At 34.4% G+C, this 22538-nt stretch overlaps 2 protein-coding genes and 1 non-coding gene across 4 annotated transcripts; 2 read left to right on the top strand and 1 right to left on the bottom strand.

Annotated features, from left to right (window-relative positions):
• The first annotated feature begins 7494 nt into the window (after window positions 1-7494).
• Window positions 7495-9737, top strand: LOC131155827 (protein terminal ear1 homolog). The gene is made up of 5 exons (XM_058109271.1): window positions 7495-8177; window positions 8522-8644; window positions 8723-8864; window positions 9134-9302; window positions 9583-9737. Exons 1-5 carry the CDS (start codon window positions 7495-7497, stop codon window positions 9735-9737), a joined length of 1272 nt encoding a protein of 423 aa, XP_057965254.1.
• Window positions 9738-12398: 2661 nt separating this feature from the next.
• TRNAP-CGG (transfer RNA proline (anticodon CGG)) lies at window positions 12399-12470 on the bottom strand. The gene has a single exon. It is a non-coding gene; the product is annotated as a tRNA-Pro (tRNA).
• A 50-nt stretch (window positions 12471-12520) lies between these two features.
• On the top strand, window positions 12521-22360 carry LOC131156452 (uncharacterized). Of its 2 annotated transcripts, XM_058110152.1 has the most exons (3): window positions 12521-13181; window positions 21567-21773; window positions 21868-22360. In XM_058110152.1, the coding sequence occupies exons 1-3, from the start codon at window positions 12570-12572 to the stop codon at window positions 21934-21936; spliced, it is 888 nt and encodes a 295-aa protein (XP_057966135.1). In that variant the 5' UTR covers window positions 12521-12569; the 3' UTR covers window positions 21937-22360. The 2 variants fall into 2 exon arrangements, with proteins under 2 accessions (XP_057966135.1, XP_057966134.1); XM_058110151.1 differs by lacking the exons at window positions 21567-21773; window positions 21868-22360 and adding an exon at window positions 19538-20689 and having other exon boundaries at window positions 12551-13181.
• The last annotated feature ends 178 nt before the right edge of the window (window positions 22361-22538 follow it).

Below are 22538 nucleotides of genomic sequence, written 5' to 3'. Positions count from 1 at the left end.
AAATATATATTAAAGCAATGAATAAAAATTTTGTTTATGCATCATTAATGTATGTATATTTTTAAATCTCTTATTATATTAGAACAAACTTTCATTTTTTAGTAGCATTTGATATAGATAGAAAATGAAACTCATTCATTGTCATTTTTCTTTCCTTTTCTTTCTATAACAATTTTTTTTGTTCCAAATAGACCTCAAAGTCAATGGATTCCTTAAATAGGGACATCACGGGGAGATCATGTGAGTTTGCTCTATTTTCTCTCATAACGAGCAATTATATTGCACATTTACTATGCATGAATGAAATAAAAATCAATGAGGAATGCAAAATTTCTTAATTGATCTTCTTATATATTTTCATACAAATTTTATTTCATTTTTTTATTATCACATTTCATTTTTCAAACAAAATATATTGCAATTATAGTGGATTATTGACAAACTATTTTTCTCATGTTAAATTATCACCTTATAAAGTGCAATTATAGATGTCTATGTCACTAGAATCCCTAGATAATTATTAGATCTTCCTAAGTTTAATTTGCTTTTGAACATAATCTATTGGAATAGAAATGAGTGTTGGTACTCAAAAAATTATGGCCTATTTAATTGCAATTTTTTTTCTATTTTTAAATAATTAAAAATTAAATTATTTTTACTTTTTTTAGATTAATATTAAAAAGTAGAAAATTTATTTTAATGTGTAAAAAAGCTTTATTTTTATTTCTAAATTTCAAAATAATGATAAAAAAGACAATTTATTTTTCAATTTTTAAAAGTTACTTAAGATTATTTAAAATCATGGATTTTGAGGAAGGTCCTAACTTCATGCTCCCATAGTCAAAGTTAAATTTAAAAATTTAGAAAAATAATAAAAAATATTTTTTTGAAGTTTTCTAAATTTGAAAAATTAAAAAAATAAATTGGTATTCGTGCGACTATTTTAAAAGTAAGACATAAAAATAAAACCATACCATTAAAAGACTCAAAATATTTTATTGTTGTTTACTTTTTGTAAAATGAAATCTAAATATATATATATATTAAAAAACCTAAAATAAAAAATAGCAATTGTTTTACACAATTAAATGGACATTTTGACTTTTAAAAATTCATATTTAACCAATAAAAAATACTATAGAAAGTTTGTTAGGTTGAAACAAAATGTAAGAAAAAAATTAGTAGTTTCTTTTTTGAACTTATTATAAAGATTATAATATCAAAATATTTCTATTTTAATCACACTCATTTGGAAGTATACATTTTTTATATTAAATATAGATTTGAACTAAAATTTAATATAATTATATATATTTTATCTAAATTTAGTTAAATTTAAATTTAAAAACTTTTTCTTTTCAAATTTTGGTTTTTTATTTTAAAAATTATTAAATTTGAAAGGAAAAAAAAAAGGAATTTCTTTAAAAATTCTTCTATGTATAAATATTTTTTAAAATTAATTGATAGAAAAAGTAAAAAAAAATATTTTCCTTCTTTTGTATTGATGGTTTCTCATCATACATAATTAATTAATTATATATATTCTTTTAAGGAAGAAAAAAAGGGAAAATCAGGAGAGGATATGATGATGATGATGGAGCGTAATTAATAAGACGTGGCATGGGAAAGATCGACCGGGGGGGGGGGGGGGGGGCTAGCCGGAGTTTAATACCAGCCGTCGGATATGCGGATCTCAAATCCAGGTGGGAATGATTGAACGGTAGAGATGCAACCAAATTAGGTTTCTGACACGCAGAGTAGACAAAACGCAGAGCGAGAGAGAGAGAGAGAAGGAAAACATTCGGCCATCACACCCGCAGACACAGTGAAGTAGAAGTGGAAGCAGAGAAGCAGGGCTGCCACTGCGACTGCTACCGCATCACATCCATGCATTTACTCCTCCTGTCCATCTCTAATCATGAACTTCCAAACCCAATTAATCATATTATTTTACCCCACTCACCCTCTCTTATCCACGCGCCACCCCTCTTTCCACGCGCCTCCTCTCTAAAGCACTTATACATATAGTATGAATTTTTGTTTGTCGCCGAGAAACGTGACAATTAAGTTGTGAAAAAGAAATTTAGAGAGACATTTTTTTAATTAATTTCAGGTTTAATAGTTTTAAGAATATATTCTTTTAATTAAGTTGATTTGTTTTACTGTTTGTAATTGGTTCATTTGCAAAAATCTAATAATTAAGCCAAATTTGGAAAATATTTAAAAAAGAAAAGTATAAAAAAAACTTTAAATATATCAAATTAATAAAAATAAAAATTAATTTTACATATCATTAATACTTAGCATATTGCTCCCCAAATAGACTCAGCATAAAATTTGAAAAAATAATTTTAATAAGACACTTTTTTTTTTTATAAAAAAAACAAGAGCGACACCTTTATTTATTTATTGATGAACTCTCACTTTTGACGGAAAAATATCGTGATTACAAGACAATCAATGGAGAAACAAAAGATAAAACTATAAAAGTTTGAAAAGACATTCTTATGAGTTGATTTTAATGTTACATTGGTAAGGATGATATAGGATATGAGAAGATACACAGAGGTCATGAATTTGGAAATAAAAATAAGGTCAATGATTTAATCTTATGATTTACTTGTATTGAATACTTGTTTAGAAAAAGAGAATAACAATTAAAAACTTTTAAAAGTTGATTCAATAAAAGTCAAATAATTTTTTTCTAAACTAAAAACGAGGACCGTCTATCTTGTAAGGATTGTAAAGTTATTATAGGTGAAAGTTTGACTAGACAACATAAAGTCTTAGTAGTAGATATTCATATCAAAAAATGGAAGAGACAAAGTAGTCTAAATCAATAGAAAAGTACGAGATGGTAAAACTTGAAAGGAGATAATATAGTAAAATTCAAAGATAAAGTAAACAAAATAGTGTAATTGGATAGTAAGGGATATGGTTGATGCAAATAATATTTAAAGTAAAATGTCATCATCTATCATAAGGATAGTAAAAAGGGTTTTAGGCTAGTTTAAATAAAGATACTTTGATAGTAAAGAAAGTTGGTGGTGGGATTAAAAAAATTTTTTAAAAAATTTTAAGACAAAAAGAGATTGATAAAAAAAATGCCAAAATTGTAAAAATATATAAAACCTTGAAAAATATAAAGAAGAGAGAAAAAAATGTAAACAAAAAAGAAACTCTCAATGAAGTTAAATATAAAACTTACAATACTTTATATACTGATTTAGATATAAAAGAAAGAAAAAAAAAAACATTTATAGACTTGTTAGAGTTAGAGAAAGAAAATACAAAAATTTGGGTGATGTAAAATGTATAAAGGATGAAGTGACAATGTCTTATTTAGAGAAGAAGACATAAAAGAGAGGTAGTGGAGATACTTTGATAAGTTGTTTAATAAAAACCAAAATAAAAGATTGAACTTAGAGGTGATAAATGAAGAGAAAATTAAAAATAAAATATTTATTTGTAAAATTAGAGTCCTTGAAGTTAAGATGACATTAAAAAAAATATAAAAAGTAAAAAATATATAGGACCAAATACAAAACCAATTGAAGTTTGAAAATGTTTAGGGGATAAAGAAATTATTTAGTTAACTAATCTATTAAAAAAAATTGTAAAAACAAAGAAAATATGAGAAGAATGCAAAAAGAAGAAGAAAGTAAACGTTAATACTTGTATAAAAGTAAAGGTGATATTCAAAACTATAATAACTATCGTGAAATTAAGATTATGAATCATACTAATAAATTATGGGAAATGGTAATTGAATATAAAATAAGATTATAAACAAAAAATTTAGACAATCAATTTGGTTTTATGCCTGTGAAATCAACAATAGAAGCTACGTATCTTTTAAGAAGTTTTATGAAAAAATTTAGGGATAAAAATAAAGACTTACATATGGTTTTTATTGATCTAGAAAAAACATATGATAGAGTACCTAGTAAAGTATTTTGGTGGGTATTAGAAAAGAAACAAGTTTGCAATAGGTATATGGACGCCATTAAGCATATGTATGATAGAGTAGTGACTGGCATTAAGATTGTAAGAGGAGACTCTAGAGAGTTTTCAATTTTGGGAGTGTATTTTGTACATTATTTTCGATTTTATCTCTATGATTTTAATGCGGGGGTATGAGCCTTCGAGTTTCACGTACCTTAAGCTCTGAGGGAATATATATGTATATATTTATTTGTTTATTTTTCATATGTATTTATAAATTCATAAAAAGGAGTAATTTAAGACTTATTAGGTTAACTTAGGGATAATTTCAAATTAATTAGGTACTGTTCGTAAGAACGGGCGTGTAGGGGGTGTTCGTTTCTACTTTGAGTTCATATTTATTTTTTATTTATTCTAGTAATTAATAAAATTACTAGAAATATCTGAGATGAGATGGTTTTGTGTGTATTATTTGCAGGTGATATCATATTGATTGATGATAGTATGAGTAAAGTGAAATCTAAGCTAGAACTTTTGAAATATATGAAATGTAATTTCAGTAATATTGTCAAGAGTAGCAATAGAGAAAAGATTAAATTGGATAATTAAGAGATTAATAACATTGATAGATTTAGATATCTTGGATCTATTATGTAAAGTGAAAGGAAAATTAAAGAAAATATTGTATATAGAATTAAGACAAGTAGGGTAAAATGGAGGAGTGTGTCATATGTGTTGTGTGATCGTAGAATATCCTTAAAATTAAAATAAAAATTTTATAAGAACAAGACCAATTATGCTTTATAGTTCATAATGTTGGACAACTATGAAACAACATATACAGAAAATGAAAATTGCAGAGATGCTTACGTTAAAGTGGATAAGTGGTTTAGTAAGAAATGAACACATACGCAATAATTAGGCATAAAACAAATTGAAAACAAGATAAGAAAGGGGCAACTTAGATGATTTGAGCATTTGAAACGTAAATCTAGTAGAACACATGTGAGGAGGAGTAAGTTGTGGTTTCTAGCATAAAAAGGGATGATAGGCCTAAAATAACTTTCAATGAGGTAATGAGCAAGGATTTAATAGCCTTAAATTTAATAAGGGAAAATGCTCGAAATCAGATGAATTGACGGAAAATGATTCATATAACCGCCTCTATCTCGTGAGACTCAAGGCTTGTTGTTATTGTTATATTAATATTTAGCATATAACATACTGATATTTCTTAAAATTTGACAGAAAGACAATCACGTATATTGAGATTTAAAAAAATTCAGAAACCTCTCTTAATGTTTCAAAAATTTCATCAACATTTCGTAAAGTTTGTCAAAAGATACTAACTTTTCATTATATTTTATTAAAAAAAATATAAAAATATTGAAGGATGTATGTACCTCAAAATCAAATGTCATGAAAAGTTTGTGAAAGTTTTAAAATTTTAAAGGAGGCCCCAAGGATTTTTAAAATTTCGTGTAAAAAGTTAGGGTAATTTTGTCTACTGTATTATGTTTTAATATTTAAATTTATTTAATTTTTTATTATATTAATATTTTAAAATAATATTTATGTATAAAAATAATAAAACAAATTTCTTCATAATTTTCTTTCCTTCCTAATTTATAATGTCCTTTATAAATTGAATGTGCTATAAAATTCATAATCTAGTATTTTATCATGTTTTAAAAACTAAATCTACTTAGTCCATTGGAGAGCACATAAAAGATGAGTTTTTTCCGATTTTATTATTATAAATAAATAAAATTTTAAATAATACTCTAATTGGAAAAATTTTTTCCAAATTAATGCTCACGTAATCTCGCAGCTTGATGCTGCGAGATTTAAAGTGATGGGCCACTGAAAGGACGACGCGTGGCATAGAGAGAAACAAATCTCGCAGCTTGGTGCTGCGAGATTTAAAGAGAGCAACTAGTGGAGAGGTGACACGTAGCATGACTGGAGCAAATCTCGCAGCTTGATTCAAAGGGAGCGGCAAAAGGCAAATCTTGGGAGGGCCTTTGACGTTCCTTGGGCGAAAGAAGCGAGATCTGTGAGCGAGGGTAAGGGAGGGTTTGGACTGAGAGCGCAATTGGAGAAAAGCCAAAACGCAGAGAAAAACTGAAAGGGCAATAACGAGCTTCCAGCCAAACCAGAAGGTGTGTCGCAGGGGTAGAGGAGGTGGCTTTTTCGCCATGGCCACTACCAGAGCTCCTACTCCTGCAATTGAAAATTTATGTGAAGAAGAAGATCAAATACAGTAATTCATTTAAGGTTCGAAAAGAGAGAGAGAGAGAGAGAGAGAGAGAGAGAGAGAGAGAGAGAGAGAGAGAGAGAGAGAGAGAGATCACATTGAGGGGGTGTGGAGGGTTTTGTGAGCACAGTTGCAGTGGCGTTGAGTTGGGAGAGGTTTGAACATGGCAACCGGCAGGCCATTTTAAGAGCCTCTGCAAGAATGAGAAACCAAATACACGAAAACAAAATACAAAAACAAAAGCAAAAAGCAGACTACCGGAATTTTTACGTTTCCCTTTTTAATTTTTGGCAAAATTCATGTTGATAATGTTATTGATTTAGAGGTGTCAAAACAAAATGTGAGATTTGGCTTCCTGCATAGGTTTTGATTCATTGCGAATAGGGACGGATTCTTGAAGCGAGAGCCCAGGCTTGCCGGGATTTCACCTTGGAGGTTATTGAACGACACATTGAAGTGAACCAAGGCAGAGATGAGTGCAAATTTTGGGGAAATCCTACCCATCAAGTTGTTCATGGAGAGATCCATAGTTGTTAGGCTTGACAAATTAGACAAAGACTCGGGTATTCCCCCGGAGAGATCGTTTCCGTCCAGTAACAGAGATAACAGGGACGAACATCCAAATATTTTTTCTGAGATTTCACTCGTTAAATTGTTTCTACCCAAATCAAGCTCGTTCAAATGTGAAAGGCCGGAGAGGTCGGTAGGAATGCGGCCTGTTAAATAATTTGACCGCAGACTAAGGATTTTGAGATTAGAGCAGTTGCTAAGTTCCAACGGAATGGAGACTGAGATGAGATTGTAAGACAACAAAAGAGGCCAACGAACTCAGGAACCCAAATCTCGCAAGTCTATCTTGCGAGATTATCCACGTGTCACAACGCTACTGGATTTCAGAGACAAATCTCGCAGCTTGGTGCTGCGAGATTTGTGCCACGCGTCACCTTCCCACTGCCACTCCTTTCAAATTTCGCAGCTCCAAGCTGCGAGATTTGCTTCAGTTCCGCCACGTGTCGTCCTTCTAGCGGCCTATCACTTTAAATCTCGCAGCATCAGGCTGCGAGATTACGTGAGCATTAGTTTGGGAAAATTTTTCCTAATCAAAGTATTATTTAATATTTTATTTAATTATAATAATAAAACGGAAAAAAACTCCATAAAAGATGATTACACATCTCTCTCTCTCTCTCTCTCTCTCTCTCTCTCTCTCTCTCCACATATAGTACCCTTGTCCCCTGCGAGACAACACATGCGAACATACAAATTGTGGTACACGCACGTTTCGTGGGACAATGAAACCGGAGCTTCAAGAAGTGGTGCCGGCTGAATCTTCCATGGCAGGCAAGAAGAAGGGTTTGAACCCTGAAGCACCAGAGTTCATCCCAAGCAGCAGCTTCCTCTTCTTCCCTCAATCTTCCATGGCTGCCTCAGATCCTCCCAACTTCTTCCTTCATCAACCTCAACCCCTCATCACTGGCACCGCCCCACTTTCCTTCTGCTATTACCATCTTCCTGACCTCCTCAACAACTCCTTCCTCTATTCTCCAAACTCACTCCCGCCGGAAACGGCAACGGCGACGGCGGCGGCGATTCACTCTACGCCTGCTCCTCCGGCGACCGAGGAGCGATGCGAAGTGGGACGGAGAGCGGTTACCTCCGAGAGGAGTAGTGATGGCCACCGGCGCCGCCGGCCCGAGGGTTTGGTAATAAGAGGGCGGCCGACGACGTCATCTCGGCTGGGTCGCTCGTATTTCGTTTGGAGGCGAGGCGGCGGTGGGAGGAGGGGAGAGGAGAGCGGCGACGGTGAGGCTGGGAACGGTAGTGAATATGGTAGGCGGAGAACGACGACGTTTAGGAAGCAGAGTACTGTGAACGTGAAAAGGAAACAGCAGAGTAGAGAGAGTGGCGTGGAGCCTGTGGAGAAGGGTGGGCGGAAGACTACTGCCATGATCAGAAATATACCCAACAAATACACGTATGTATACCCTTCTCATTTTTTGGTTTAGTTCAATTCGAGGTCCCTCCGGTCGATGTTGTCATTATTGTGCGGTCTATATTGAAACCCTAGCTAGGGTTTAATTAATAAAACTTCATACTGGGGCTATGGTTTCTCAGCTGGATATATAGTTATATTTACCTTATTTCTACTAGGGTTTAATAAATAGAATCTGACTAAATTTAGTCGAGACTTTTTCTCCTTCTCTCTCTGTGCTGAGATGTATTTGTTATGACACTTGCAATTAGAAGATTACCCATTTGTTCACTTGATGATTTTTAATCTTTGGAAAGTAATTTGGTGTACATATGCATATGGATCAGGCGTGAGATGTTGGTACAGTTTCTGGACGAGCACTGCATGTTGGAGAATCGGAAGATGCATGCCCATAATTCCGAAGACGATGTTTCAGCTTTTGATTTCGTGTACCTGCCCATAGATTTTGCGTACGTCTTTTTTTCCCATTCTTCTTCTTCATTCATCAATTCAAGGTATCCTGATTATGTGAACTCGTGCAAGCGCAGAACAGGTTGTAACAAAGGGTATGCATTCGTAAACTTCACAAACCCCAGTGCAGTGTGGAAGTTTCAAGTTGCTTCTCACAATCAGAGCTGGGAGCATTTCCAATCGTCCAAGATCCGCCAGATTGCCTGCGCCAAAATTCAGGTTATCTACTATATATATATATATATATATCAATATGTAAATGCATGATACCAAATCTATCTCAATAATTAATTCCAACTGTAATAAAATCTAATTTCTGATTGCCAAATTAATTAGACAATACGCATGCACACGTACTCATTTGGTAACGTGTATATATATATATATATATATATATATATAAATTGTGATTTGAAAGTGGGTTGATTGGATTGTGTCATTGTGATGGATGGAATGGATGATGCATGAGTTGGTACGTACGTGGACAGGGGAAGGAGGCGCTGGTGAACCACTTCCAGAGCTCAAGGTTTGCGTGCGACTCGGAGGACTTCCTGCCGGCGTGCTTCTCCCCTCCCCGGGACGGTTCACGGCGGCCGGTGACCATGACTACCGTCGGTAGACTCTCCCCTACTCCTCCCAGGACTGCTACTGAAAACAGTAGCTAAGAGCTAGATCGATCTACTGACACATCTCTATATATATATATATATATATATATATATATATATATATATATATCAATGATTGGGTTTAGTTGTAGAAGCTCAAGTTAGTTTATTTCTTGAAGTTTTCAGTTTGTAGTTGTAGCAGTAGTAGTGGTGGTGGTGGTGGATGGATATGTACAGGTGTTAGGCTAGGTCAGAGCTAGGTAGCTAGCTAGGGTTACTACACTAGTACTGATCACCATGCTTGATGATGATGATGGTCACGGGTGCAGACGATGAATTGAAGTGGGGTGGACCTCAGCACCCGAAGCTGGCCGTTGATGGCGCGGGTGGTGGGGTCCACCCTCGGGGAATGGACGGCTGTGATTTGGTCATGGTGGCTTTGTGTTGGGGGTGGGGTTGGAATGTTTATATTGATGTGGCTTGATCGATTATGATCATCATGAACAATTTGCAATGGAGCTGATCGATTAATTACTGAAATGAATAATTTGGTGGTTGTTTTCGATTTTTCAAGTTTCTGTTGATGGAAATTAACTAAAATCAAATTCAACATCTAAGTCCGAGTTCATTTTTTGTTTAAACATCTGAATGTGTGTATGCTTCCAATTTAATCTGATCAATGGAATTAATATTTCTTCACAAAAAATATTTAGAAATAATAAAAATAACAATTAATTAATAAAGTCTTACATCCACTATAAAATTGGTTAACATGAATTTTTCTTCAGTTCATAATTTCAGGTTGTTAAGATAATAATTTTCAAATAAAAATTTGAGCTTTTTTTCGTTACAATTTTTTTTTTTTTTAAAAAAGTAAATTATAGCATTCATTGTAGTAAATAGATGTAAAATATTAAATTAGAAATTTATAGAACATAGGTATTTGTTTTCCATTTATTTATTTATTTTGCAATTTGACTGTGGACAGATAAATGTATTATATCACTAATATTAGAGAAAGCTATAATAAAAAAGTCTATATATTAAAGAGGAAAACATAATTTTAGTGAATCAAGAGATCGACCAAGAAAAAAATACACGCAATAATTAAATTGCATTGGGTGTATTTGAATTGAGTGGACAAACTTAACTTAAAAGTATTAAGATTGAAAGTCTTGTTTGATTTAATTTAAAATATTTTTAAAATATGATATTAACAAATCCTTATAGTTTAATTTAATTTCAAAAGATTTTTGAAAGTCAAGATTTGATCAAATTCTTGCAATTTAACTTAATTTTAAAATATTTTTTAAAATCTAATTTAATTAAATCCCTATAGTTTAATTTAGTTTCAAAATATTCTTAAATATATAATTTAATTAAATTCCTACAACTTAATTTAATTTTAAATATTTTTAAAATTTTAATTTAATCAAATTCCTATAGTTTAACTTTAATGTCAATATATATTCCTTAAAATTTAATTTAATCAAATTTCTATAGTTTAGCTTAGTTTTAAAATATTTTGAAAAATCTAATTTAATCAAGTCCTTATAGTTTAGCTTAATGTCAAATTACTCTCCAAAATTTAATTCCAAAATTTAATTTAATCAAATTCCTGCAGTTTAACTTAATTTTAAAATATTTTTAATATTAATTTAATCAAAATCCCTCCAGTATAACTTAATGTTAAAATACTCTTCAAAATCTAATTTAATCAAATCGCTGCAATTTAACTTAATTTCAAAATATTTCTAAAAATAAAATTTAATCAAATCCTTACAGTACTTAATGTCAAAATACTCCCTAAAATCTAATTTAATCAAATCGCTGCAGTTTAACTTAATTTCAAAATGTTCCAAAAAAAAAATTTAATCAAATCCCTACAATTTAACTCAATGTCAAAATATTCTCCAAAATCTAATTTAATCAAATACTACAATTTAATAAATAAATCATAATTTTCATACTCATAAAATTACTAAGAAAATTATATACAATATTCTAGTAATCACTTATCATGATTTAACAAAGTGAATTTCTAAAATAAATGATATAAGTTATTTCCTTTATCTTGACTCTGGAGTGGTATTTAGGAAACCCAAACATAAAATTTGTTTTGATTAACTTGCAAAGAATCAAAGTTAGGATCTTGTGGTGGTGTTTGATCGTCGATTCGGCTAAATATTGAGGAGAAATCGAAGAGAGAGAGTGGGGTGGATGGAGGAGAGGGAGTGGCGAGAATTGGGGGGGTCACTGTAATTGAAATCCCCTTTCAATTTTCAACACGAAGCTTTTTAACCTTTATTATATATTATAATAAGATTATATGTATATATATATATATATATTTTTTTTATTCCAATTAATTTTTTTTCATTATAATACTATTCATTTTATTTAATTTGATCTATCCCAAATATATCACATACCTTAAAGAGAAGACATGTCCAACATTAATGTAGGAAATCACTTATAAACTCAATCGCTCGATCAGAATCATTGACGCCGGCCATGTATATATATATATATATATATGAGAAATTAACATTTATCTATAATTAACATAAAATCAAGTATTTAAGAGGATTATTATTATTATTTTTACACACACACACACACACACATATATATATATATATATATATATATATATATACATTCATTATATATATGAGAAATTAGGGAGGTGTAAGAAGGTATATGCATCTATGTAAAATTAGCTTGAGTCCCTCTTTATTGATCACCTAATTAGTTGGATTTTTAACTATTTTAAAAAAATTATTTGAATTTTTTTTTAATGGTATACACTTGTAAATTTCAAACACTTTTTCATTTTATCTACTTTAATTTAACGTTATGCATGATTCAAACTTTATTTAATTTTCCTCGACCACAAAAATTCAAAAATTATACTCTCAAAAATGTATTTATATATTTTCATCTTACTAGATTCTAAATCCTTTCTTTCTATAATTCAACTTTAATTCTAATATACTTGATCAATTTAAGATATTAGACAGGATAAATAATTGAAACCTCCATTCTTTTCAGTACTTTATTCTAATGGTAACACATGTAATCTGCTTGTACATATATATCTTTAATAAAATTTTCTGAATAATTGATGCGATGAAGAAAAATAGGGGCGTTGCGAGAATCGAACTCGCGACCTCTCGCACCCGAAGCGAGAATCATACCACTAGACCAAACGCCCGTGCACGATCGCATTCGTTCTCTAATTCTTTTAAAAAAAAAATACTGAATAATCTATTCGATATTTGATTAGGAGCGTGGCCGTGAGGACGGGAGGCAAATGGCGGCAGCAACGTTATCATCATCACCGTCTTGTCATCTCTTCCACCGTCTCCTCCGTCCACCACCGCTACCCGCACCTCCCTCCTCTATCCTCTCACTCAAACCCCTCTTCTCCTCCGCCGCTTCTACTGCCAGCACCGCCGCCACTCTCGTTGCCCTTTGCCTCCAGGCCCCACTGCGCTCCGCTGCCCTTCCCCGCCGCTTCTCCACCTCGCTCTGCTCTTCCCACAAGCCCCTTCCACCTCGCTTGTCCGCCTCTGCCATCCACACCCACTCTGTTCCCAAACCCGAGCCTAAAATTCTCGATGATGATGAGTATGATGATTATGACCAGGAGGAGGACTATGGCTACGACGACGACGGTGGTAGCGGCGCAGAAAGTGAAATCCATTTGGGGAAAATGGAATTGGAGGGGAATGTGAACGCAAGCCCCCGATTGGAAAATGTGAAGCCTCCTCCAAGTCTCACAGTGAAGGAAAAGAAAGAGGTTGCGTCTTACGCCCACGGGCTTGGGAAGAAGCTTAAGACCCAACAGGTGGGCAAGTCCGGCGTCACTGCCTCCGTGGTCTCTTCCTTCATTGAAACCCTCGAAGCCAACGAGCTCCTCAAGGTAAAGTTCAAAGCCTTCGGGGAGTATATTTTTGGGATCGATTTAGGTTTTATGGTTTCTGTTTTTGCCTGGATAATTTATGGAGTCGTCTTAATTGTTCTTTGTCTGCACGCGCTTTAGGAACATTGTTTAGTTGTCTTGGGTTTGAAACTTGTTAAAAATTTTGAGTTTCAGAATCTTTGAGCTTCACGTGCAGATGTTCAATCTATGTTTGATGAAACACCAAATAGACTTTGATGAAACACCAAATAGAACATCAAGTTTGGCTTCATTGTTTAACCATCTCTCTTATTGGCGTTCTGGTCATAAATCAGTGTTCGTGCTGAATGATTTTTGTCTCTTCTAACGCCTTGAGATGAAGGATTTCTGATGTTCAAGTTGGAAAAACTTGTTGATGGCCAGAGTCAATGCCTCTGTCTGAATGGCATTCCAAGGGGAACGCTGGGTTAACACTAATTATGTATCAAGGAGTCAAAATTAACACTAAACACGAGATAGATAAACGAAAACAAAATGAAGAGGACATTGGGAAGAGAGATGCAAGTGCAGGTATGTGGTGATTTGGCCAATCCTTCTGCTTACATTCAGTATTCCACTATCAATGTTTTTCTCTGGAAAAAGACCAAGCTTTTGTACACACTCAGACTTGTCGTCCATGGCGCGGCTGACTGGTCGCTCTCACCAAGAATTCATACAAATTCTCATCAATTAGAGCAGCCTATTCCAATACAACTACAAGACTACTTGGACGAAATTACAACCGACTACTCTATACAGGTCCTGGTGTAACCTTCTCCAGAAGATAATAAAACCACTGAAGAACTAGATGTTGTAGGTGTACAAATTTTAGCTCACAGTACTCAGGTAGAGAAAAATTTTAGCTCAATGAGTTGGTTTGTTTTGTCTCTCATTTCTCCTTGTTGGTTGCTTCTTCCAATTAAGAATTATTTACAGATCACTCCTATGAACATCACTCATATAAACTAGGTGTTTGTCTCTCATTTCTGTTCGTCTTGGTTCTCCAATGATCAAATTCTGATCATTGGAGAATTTTAAATTTTACAGCCACTGGAGTTAGTCTTTTAAAAACCAGCTTCTTGATCTTTAGTAAATCTTCAAGCTCATTCTTCCTTTGGGCAAGTCTGGAGTTGGTATTATATTCAAGATACATTTAAGACTTCCTCCACCTATGTTATTTCCACAACAAAAATAGTCTCCTACTAAACCAAGTATTCCTTGAAAATATTTAGTTTTAATTTCTCAACCCTCATGGGTTTTATTTATTCAAATTCAAATTACATCTAGGAACATCTCAATTAATTTCAAACTCCAACCAATCAGGAAAGTATTCATATCCTCAAGGAGCTGTTTGGTTCACGGTCTTTTCAAAATTTCTGGAAATATGACACATTTGTTTTAGTGATGGAAAGTGATCTGATTGTAATTTCACATTCTCTAGAAATGAGGATTCCTGCAAAACGTGGTAATCCCATTCCCTTGTTCATCCATGGGTACCTTATATCTCCATGGGCTGTTTTAGGACTAAATTAACCCCACTATTTTGGTGGGTCAGATGTAAATGCCCCCTACTCTTATCACATAATATATTCCTTTATAGTAAAATAGAAATTATAAAATAATAAAATAGGATATAATATTATGTTGTCATAATATAATAAATAATTCCTTTTGTTATTATATTTGTAAAATGACGTAATAATGAACTTTATCTTATGATGTATTTTTATCCCACACTATGTTGGTAAAAAAATTATTATAGTATTAATCATATAAAGCGATGCTGTATTATGTCGCAACAATGTAATATTATCATATTAAAATATCATCACATATACGCTATTATATATATAATACAATAACACAATCATATAATATTAAAAATAAATACATTAATAAATTATGGAAGTATAATTATTCTTCATGTATAAACAACGGTCTAGGGTATTTCTAATCTTATTGAAATGCCTGAGAAGATTCCCATGGTGAACCAAACATAGAAATATCTATTCCATAAGCATTCTTTAGGAAACTTATAATTGAACCAAACCAAAAATATATATATTTCCATCACGCATCCCATTCCCAGAAATCTCACGATTGTTCCCGCTGGGCATTATAGATTCAGCGAACCAAATTTAAAATTTCTTCAATTTAAAGTCAAAACAAATTTAATCCTTATAAAAATATTTTTTATTAAAATTTAAATGCTTCAATCATTTTTGATTGATAGATAGTCTTCAAAGAAAGCATCTAGACTTGATTGATGAAGATGATTGTGCAAATTGAGGCAGATGCCCTTAATTGTATATTTTAAGAAATTTCTGCCTGGTCAAATTCTGTGGATCACTCATGGATTAAGCATTTCAATCAACTTGAGTTGTCTCTTGCTTGAAAGGATTGACTCTTACCTTCCTTTGTCAAACTAAGTTCAAAGCCTGATGAGTCAACTTTAAGCTGCTTGGGTCAAATGATAACCTTATTCCTTCTTAAAATTATCATTTCTTTGAGTCAGTTTGGATCCATTTGGGTTAATTGATTTCCATAGCAAGTTTTTGATAAACAAAGAATTTATTTGAAGAGAGAGGAATGTAAATCAGAAAAAAGAAAGGGAAGAAAAAATGGAAAATAGAACAGGGAGAATAAAAATCCCCCCTTTACATGAATATCAGTAAATTACAACAAAAGTTCACCATAAACTGAAAGCCAACTCAATGAAGCAGAACCAACCAATCCCGCTGCAGGTATACCAAAGAAACATGACGAAAAAATATGTTAGCCAATGCCCGCAGCAATGCAAGATATACCACTCTACTCCAAAGAAAATTATTAGCAGTAGCCACCCCTTTGAAAATTCTAGTGTTCCTCTCCAACCAGACACTAAATAATAACCATAACAGTGCATCGCCACAAAGCTTTCCTATCCTTCCCTTTATTAAAACCCCGAAATGTGATGGTATGAAAAGCCTTTAAAGTGGGCTATGAAGAAATTGATGTGAACTAGTCTCACCACTCCTCAAAATGAAGGACACAAGTATCTGGCATAGTAGTCAGAGGCGCGAGGTGAGCCAAGGGGGAAAGGGTCTTTGAAGCTGAGGCGCAAGGCGAAGGCATGCGCGCCTCACGAAGATGAGGCGCACAATTATTAAAATGGAGTAAAATGTCTATTTGGGGTAATTGATATATGAACATATGAATATCTAGTAATATTAGAATTTAAAATGCCAAAACATTCAATAAAAAAATTGAAAATTTAATAAAATTGTCAGGACGAAGCCCAAAAGCATAAACAATTCAACATAGTTCAACATCAAAATAAAAGAGTACAACAAAAGATTTCAAAGTCTAAAATCTAAAAATCCTCCTCAATCATGAGTCATCACTCATCATCAACTAAGTCTGTGAAGATATCATCATCTTCCTCTTCATCATCAGAATTGTCTTCTCCAACATCTTTTTCCTCTTCTGCCTCCTTTGCACTATCCACTTGGATTTCATCCTCATCTACAAGTTCCAACAGTGTGGTCCGACCCCTAGCATTGGCTGCACTGCTAGATGAAGCTCTTCCTCTAGACGATGATGACATATTTGCACTTATTCTTGATCTAGTGTGATGCGGGGGGGTTATTTAGTTCAGCAGCTCTAGCAACGGAATCCCAAGTCAAAATATCATCTTCAAACACAAGTTCATCATCCTCCTCGGAATAGCCATCCATCCTACCAATCAACTACTCATTACTATCATCAATGTCCTTTAGGAGGATGGGATCAATGGTGTCACACTTTTCGTATCGACGCCTTAGAGTTCGATTATATTTCACAAACACCAAATCATTCAAGCGTTGCTGGGCTAGCTTATTTCTCTTTTTGCTATGAAGCTGCATAAAGTTTAAAGTAATATGGTAAATAATGATTCTAAAAAGCAATAGACTGGTAGTTCTTGTTCTTTAATAATTAATCCACGATATACTAATGACATACATGTTGAAATATGCTCCAATTTCTTTCATAGCCGGTAGCACTACGCGTGAGGCTAAGAATTCTCACAGCATACTTTTGCAAGTTTGGAGCTGGTAATCCAAATGACATCCACCATTGCGTTGTTATAAAATAAATTTTAAATGAAAACCTACTAGGTAAATAGAAAAAATAATTTTAAAAAGAAAGAGGTAGTAAAAATCACTTTACCTGGTGCTTGTATCTTCCTTTGTCTCGCTGCCAAAGGAATTCCAAAGACGCCACTAGTGCTAATGTATTTTGGCAACTCCTGTACGGTTGTACAACTTTATCTTGCATTTAAAGGGTTGGCATTAACCTTGCAATACATTTTTACAAACCCGCCATAATTTCTTCATCTTGCAAAATGATGGGGTTTGAATAGAAAAACTTCAGGTTCAAGTAGTGTGCAATTGGATGCAACGGTTGATGGAGTTGGCTTCCCCACCTTGTATCAATAATTTCAAATGCCTCCTTGAATTTATCCTCTCTCTCATCGAAAGCCTTAGCTATGGCTTCCTTAGCCCTATTTATTGCTTCATAAATGTATCCCATTGCAGGTTTCTTTTCGCCATCAACCAATCGGAGTACACGGATAGGTGGGTCTGTCAACTTAAGAGCATAGACGATGGTACTCCAAAAGGTAGGTTTCAAAACAATACTAGCTGCTACTTTACCAGTTGCCTCCTTTGCCCATTTAGTATTATTCAAATCTTCAGAAGTAAACATCTTCCTCAAATTGTTCTTTTGAAGGTGGATTGAACGAAAGGTGATGAAGGCAGTTGCAAATCTTGTAACTGCAGGCCTTAGCAACTCTTTTCCTCCAGTGAACTATCTCATCAAGTTCACCACACCAACACAGTTATAGCTATAACCATTCAAAAAAATTGCCTTTTTCAAAGTTGCATGAATTGAAGGCATCTTCCCAATATCCTCCAAAATTAAATCGAGGCAATGCGCAACACACGGTGTCCAATATAAATTTGGCCTCTTTGCATCCAACAATCTCCTTGTTCAAAAATCAAGGAGTGAAGTCATTAAAATATTAAAATAAACAATATATACACTATAGAATATAATTCTAGACATAAGTTCTTATTTGTTGCAACATAGTTTGAAGCATTGTCAGTTACTAGAATAACATTTGATTCTCCAATTTCCTCTACTATCTCATCAAGTAATTTGTACATTCTATCTGCATTCTTGATAAGATTAGAAGCATCAATAGACTTGATGAACACTGATCCCCTTGGAGAGTTCGTTAAGAAATTTATTATGTCCTTATTAGCGACCGAATCTCTCCAACCATCAGACATAATTGAGCAGCCATATTTTGCCCATTCCTTCTTATGGACTTTCAACAACTCTTTCATTTGACTAGCTTCCTGCTTTAGGAAAGGAACTCTCACTTCATAATAGCTAAGTGACTTTATTCCAAGTCCATATTGTCCAATCGATTCAAGTGTCACTGCAAAGTTGTTCAGACGTACAACATTAAATGGTATTCCAGTATCATACATCCACCTAGAAAAATCTCCTATTATCTTTTTTCTTAATTCTTTCTTGCAAGCTTCATTTATTGATGTTTGCTTCATCTTCCATTCTTTCCTAGTTTGAACTACTTTCTTTGGATCAGGAGTAAAAAAAAATTCTATAGGCCCCTTATGTTTTGGTTTCTTCAAGTTGGATTGGTATGATCTTTTACTTCCGTCACCATCAGTAAGCACTCTCTTGCCACGAGTGTCAATTTCTTGAACTTCATCTTCTTCATCTTCGCAATAATGATCTACATCATCAAAGTCGGGCAATAACTCATTTTCCTCATTTTCCATATCTTTCTTCAACATATACTCTTTAATCTCCTCATTTACATGAGCAGGGCACTTAGAGCATTCTTTCACATTTCGAAATCCTCCGACAATATGTTGTTTTGCCCGAAATATTCCTCCTGTGACTTTGCCACAAAAATTGTAAGTCTAATTATTTCTATTTTTTTATCATCCAAATGTGCATACTTCTATGCAGGATCTTTCTTTGCCGAGGCCGCGTTTTCACATCCAGAATCCATTTAAAATTTTAGACTTTGTATCCTAACTGAAAAAACAATGTATCATATATTCATATATTTCAGGCAAATTAGACAATAACTTATTTTGTATTAGTAGCTAATAGCTTAATACAAGCAATAACTCATTTAAAATTTAAGACTTATATAATGCATTTCCAAACAAATTAAAAAATAGTAGCTCAATTTCAGTCAAAAGAATTTTATATATTAGTTTATAAACTTACATTAAACTAAATGTTTAATTAGTAATTACATATAATATTATAAAAAGCAGGCAGTAGGCAGCAGGCAGCATAAAGAAGAAGGAGAAGAGGAGGAGGAGGAGGAAGAAGAACTGAAAAAGAAGAAGAAGGAGAAGAAGAGAAGCAGCAGGCAGCAGGATGCAGCACACAGGCAGCAGAAAGAAGAAGAAGAAGAAGAAGAAGAAGAGAAGCAGCAGGCAGTAGGAAGCAGGACGCAGCACGCACGCAGCAGAAAGAAGAATAAGAAGAAGAAGACTTACAAAGGTTCAAAGGCTCAAAGACTCAAAGACGAGCTCGCTGCTGGTTCGAAATGTAGTAGATGACGTGACGAACTCATGGCTGGTTCAAAGGCTGGCAGACGAACTCGCAAAGGCTCGTGCAGGTTCGAAACGAAGTCGCGAAGGGTCGTGCTTCTTCGAAATGTTGAAGACGAACTCACAGTCTTGGTTTGAAGCTCTAAGATGAGGTTGCGAAGACTTCTGGCTGGTTCAAAGGCTCACATACGAACTCACGCTGCTGGTTCGAAGGATTGCGAAGGCTCCTGCTGGTTTGACTGTGCAAGACAAACTCACGAAGGGTTGTGGGGCTTCAAAGGGCCGAAAGGGGCTAGGGCTCCTGTTCGTTTGAGTCGAATGAGGGCTACCGCTCTGGCTGTGGCTATTTCTCTCATTTAAAAGAGTAAAATTTTACAAGGCGCGACTCACTGCGCCTCTTGCCTCACTGTGCCTCGTCTCGCCTCGCCTCGCGTCGCCTCTTGCCGGTCGCCTCGCCCCACATGGTTTGAGGCACAAACCTCTTCGCCTCACTGTGCCTTGCGCCTCGCTTTTAACTACTATGGTATCTGGAGATGGGGCCTTATTAGGCCTTCTCTTCAGAAGCAAATCATTAGCATTAAACTCTTTCAAGAAATCCATAGCAAATTGGATTTTTGCTATTTTAATTCATGTACATTTCTTATACTTGATAGGTCACATTATAAGTTCTGTTGTAATCAAAATCAATTTAACATGTTTTAGAACCTGCCTTCAGCTGCTGAGATTTACTAGCCTAGATCTCCACTGGAGAAAGTTTGAAGTTGACTTGGTTGGGGCCTACGAGGAACCAGCCAATTCTGCTCTTGCCTTCGGTCGAAAAGGCTATCTATGTTTGGATAGAATTGTTAAATATGAAATTTTTGCATAGGCTGGAGCTGCGCTTTGCAGATCTTATTAGTGAATGAGAAAAATGATATGGAATATCCATGGGTCGGATGGACTAGAATGCTATTAAGGAGTTAGTTAGTTCTTCGCTTCCTTATTTGGCTTATTGTGTAGCAGCGAGGCAACATATTGGTTCATATAAATATGATTAGTTTGATCCCTGCAAATAAATAGCCGTGTTTTAACATATTGGTTCATATAAATATGATTTGTTTGATCCCTGCAAATGAATAGCTGTATTTTGTAGTTTGAGAAATCACAAATGAGTTCATGAACTAAAGTAAACAAATGTGCTTAGTTCTGTTTGCTTATTTATTGTATTACTTGTTTATCTGAGTATTGGGATTCCACATTTTAGAATGCAACTTAGCTCCTACTACATTGTTTTTTTTACTTGAGTTTGTACAGAACACATATACGGAGGCAGCAGATTGTGGCTTTAAGTAAAATGATTTTCCATCTTAGACTTTTAGTGAACTAATAAGAATAATTGGACATCTAACCCATCTCAGTTGTCATGAGAGAAGAAAGGAAGTGAACATAATGAAATCAATTTTCAACTGAGGTGTATATTCTCTCCCTCTGTCCTCCTCTGACTGCACGTGTATGTGCTTGCACCCATGGGCACAAACTCCCTTGTGCTTGTGCATTTGTATTGCCAATACATGCTTCGCCCCCCCCCCCCCCCCCCCCCAAAACAACAATTGTTGCTTGTGCATTTGTATTGCCAATGCATGCTTCACTCCCCCACCCCCCTTGGGGGCCAATTTTTATGTTCCCATAACCTTTCTGTGCTGGTAAAGAAATGTAGACAACTAGGCATGCTGAGCTAATAGAACTTGTCAATTTAAACTGTGAACAGCTTAAAATACATGGAAATTGTCCAGGGGAGCTGGCTGATGTGGTGAAGCAATTAGAGGAAGCAACTGGTTCAGTAGTGGTTGGTCAGATTGGTCGTACGGCGATCCTCTACAGGCCCAGCCTCACTAAGTTGAGGGCAGACGAGAAAAAGCAACAGGCTCGTAGAGTTTTTGTCAGAAGGCAATCAAAAGCAAAACCCGCGTTACCGGTAAAATAACTGTAATATTAGGGAAAAAAGTTTCAACAAAAAAATATTTGTTGCCTCTGTTATTGAATTCTTTCTCATGTGAAATATATTGCAGAAGAAAGACCAGGAGAGGAAACCATCTATGCGCGGTCGCCGGGGAAGCAGCAGGTTTTCAACCCCTTGAAAAGTGCAGCCATGCTGCTTTAATTTCCACCTCTTCTTGGCTTCTCCGCAGGCTTCAAATCCCTTTATTTTTGGGAATTTCCTTCTCTTTTAAGTTTTGAGAGCAGCGAATTTCCTTTGGTCTTCCACCAGAAGGATAGCTTTAACGTGGCAATTACACTTTCTGGTGGTAAATTCAATTCTTGCGATTGGATGAAACCTTGAACAAGTTTTAGCCTGATGGGAAAAAGAAAGCAGCAACTGAACCTAGTGGAGATCAAGAGTACTGCAAATCTGAGCATAGGAAGAGGGCCACTGAACAATGAGCAGTTGTGAGCATACTTTGCATTTACATTATGCAGTTTGTTGTATCTTCTTGTTTTAGCCTATCTTAAGGAAAACTCTTAAATTTTATTCTAGGAAAAAAAAATTGAAGTTTGCATCAAGAGCTTGTCAGTAGAACTATCTTTTCCGTTAAAAACGAAAAAAAAAGAAGAAGGGGGGGTGGGGGGGGGGGGGAGGAGAGGTTCGGAAAATTAACTGATCCCTTTTTTCTTCAAATAATTCCAAAACAATAGCAGGTAAACAATGTTAGGAAAAAAAATTCCTCAATGTTGGCAATGC

This window comes from Malania oleifera, chromosome 5 (genome assembly GCF_029873635.1).
Source record: "Malania oleifera isolate guangnan ecotype guangnan chromosome 5, ASM2987363v1, whole genome shotgun sequence".
In the NCBI taxonomy this organism is placed as follows: domain Eukaryota; kingdom Viridiplantae; phylum Streptophyta; class Magnoliopsida; order Santalales; family Ximeniaceae; genus Malania; species Malania oleifera.
Note: the sequence above shows the minus strand (reverse complement) of the source record. Positions and strands in the feature narration are given on the sequence as shown.

Bases quoted from the DNA above. Each gene is read 5' to 3' on its own strand.
- LOC131155827 (XM_058109271.1), top strand. From the start codon at position 7,495: ATGAAACCGGAGCTTCAAGAAGTGGTGCCGGCTGAATCTTCCATGGCA. The intron at 8,645-8,722 runs GTACGTCTTTTT...GTGCAAGCGCAG, and splicing joins TACCTGCCCATAGATTTTGC to AACAGGTTGTAACAAAGGGT. The intron at 8,865-9,133 runs GTTATCTACTAT...GTACGTGGACAG, and splicing joins TTGCCTGCGCCAAAATTCAG to GGGAAGGAGGCGCTGGTGAA.
- LOC131156452 (XM_058110151.1), top strand. From the start codon at position 12,570: ATGGCGGCAGCAACGTTATCATCATCACCGTCTTGTCATCTCTTCCAC. The intron at 13,182-19,537 runs GTAAAGTTCAAA...TATAAAAAGCAG, and splicing joins AAGCCAACGAGCTCCTCAAG to GCAGTAGGCAGCAGGCAGCA.